Source organism: Nanorana parkeri, unplaced genomic scaffold (genome assembly GCF_000935625.1).
Source record: "Nanorana parkeri isolate BGI_ZX_2015 unplaced genomic scaffold, ASM93562v1 scaffold2399, whole genome shotgun sequence".
Lineage (NCBI taxonomy): Eukaryota > Metazoa > Chordata > Amphibia > Anura > Dicroglossidae > Nanorana > Nanorana parkeri.
This window is the reverse complement of record NW_017308667.1, coordinates 118,589-119,414: the sequence shown is the minus strand read 5'-3', so window position 1 is coordinate 119,414 and position 826 is coordinate 118,589. Positions and strand designations below refer to the sequence as shown.

The 826-nt window shown below is 55.0% G+C and overlaps 1 protein-coding gene across 1 annotated transcript in view; it reads right to left on the bottom strand.

Moving 5' to 3' along the window:
• Window positions 1-443: 443 nt before the first annotated feature.
• LOC108801597 (E3 ubiquitin/ISG15 ligase TRIM25-like) overlaps window positions 444-826 on the bottom strand; it is a 5,485-nt gene continuing 5,102 nt past the window's right edge. The window contains exon 2 of the mRNA XM_018573488.1: window positions 444-569. Within this exon, the coding sequence (XP_018428990.1) occupies window positions 444-569 (126 nt within the window). The remainder of the gene's footprint in view (window positions 570-826) is intronic.

The window sequence follows — 826 nt, the reverse complement described above, 5'->3', positions numbered from 1 at the left end:
CCAGCAGGAGGGTGAGAAAGTGGAATTGCCCTTTCAGATACTTTTAATACCTTTCTTACATTTAGTATTAGCTGAAGGAAGGAATCAGTGTTCAGATGTACTTACCTGATCTTTGTTCCGCTGCCACCGCCCCCCTGGCCTGCTAGACCGGTCCCTGTGTCCTCTTCAGCCCCAAGCTCTGGCAGTCTAAGGACACAACCCTCAGCATCCCCCTTATCACATCACCGTGCAGACCCGCTCATAGACCACACCTCGCCCATCCACTGACACCAAGCATCCTCTCTCAGAGGCAGAGACTCAAGAACACGTGGTCTGCTGCTATTTGAATACCAGTCTTAGCTCCGCCCTCTATTCACTCATACCCCGCCTTCCTTTGTATAAGCCCGCCCACCCCTTCTAGTAGTAGCTGTTTTTCCTAAGCCCGCCCTTTTATGTGAACACCGTCACCATCCCTCGCTCCCCGCAGAACTTCTCCGGTCCTTTACGGGAAACAGCCGAGAGAGCCTCTCGCTGCAGCCGCCCCCACCGATCCGCTCAGCGTGTTCCTGTCTCCTAGCAACCGGTTGTCCCTAAAGAGAGCTGGAGGCGTGACCATAACGGGGGGCGTGACTAAGAAGACAGGGTGACTGACAGCGGGAGGCGTGGCTGTGGGCGGTTCCTATAGGTCCCCACGTGCTCTCATGCCATGATCAATGTTATGTTGCCACATCCGTGTCATACCGACGACTGAGCCCCGCCATGTGTAGAAGGGGAGAGGTCACGTGATGTTTTGTGCTAAATAGGGACTAAACTACGCGAGTACTCCCCCCACTTCCCCCCCACACCT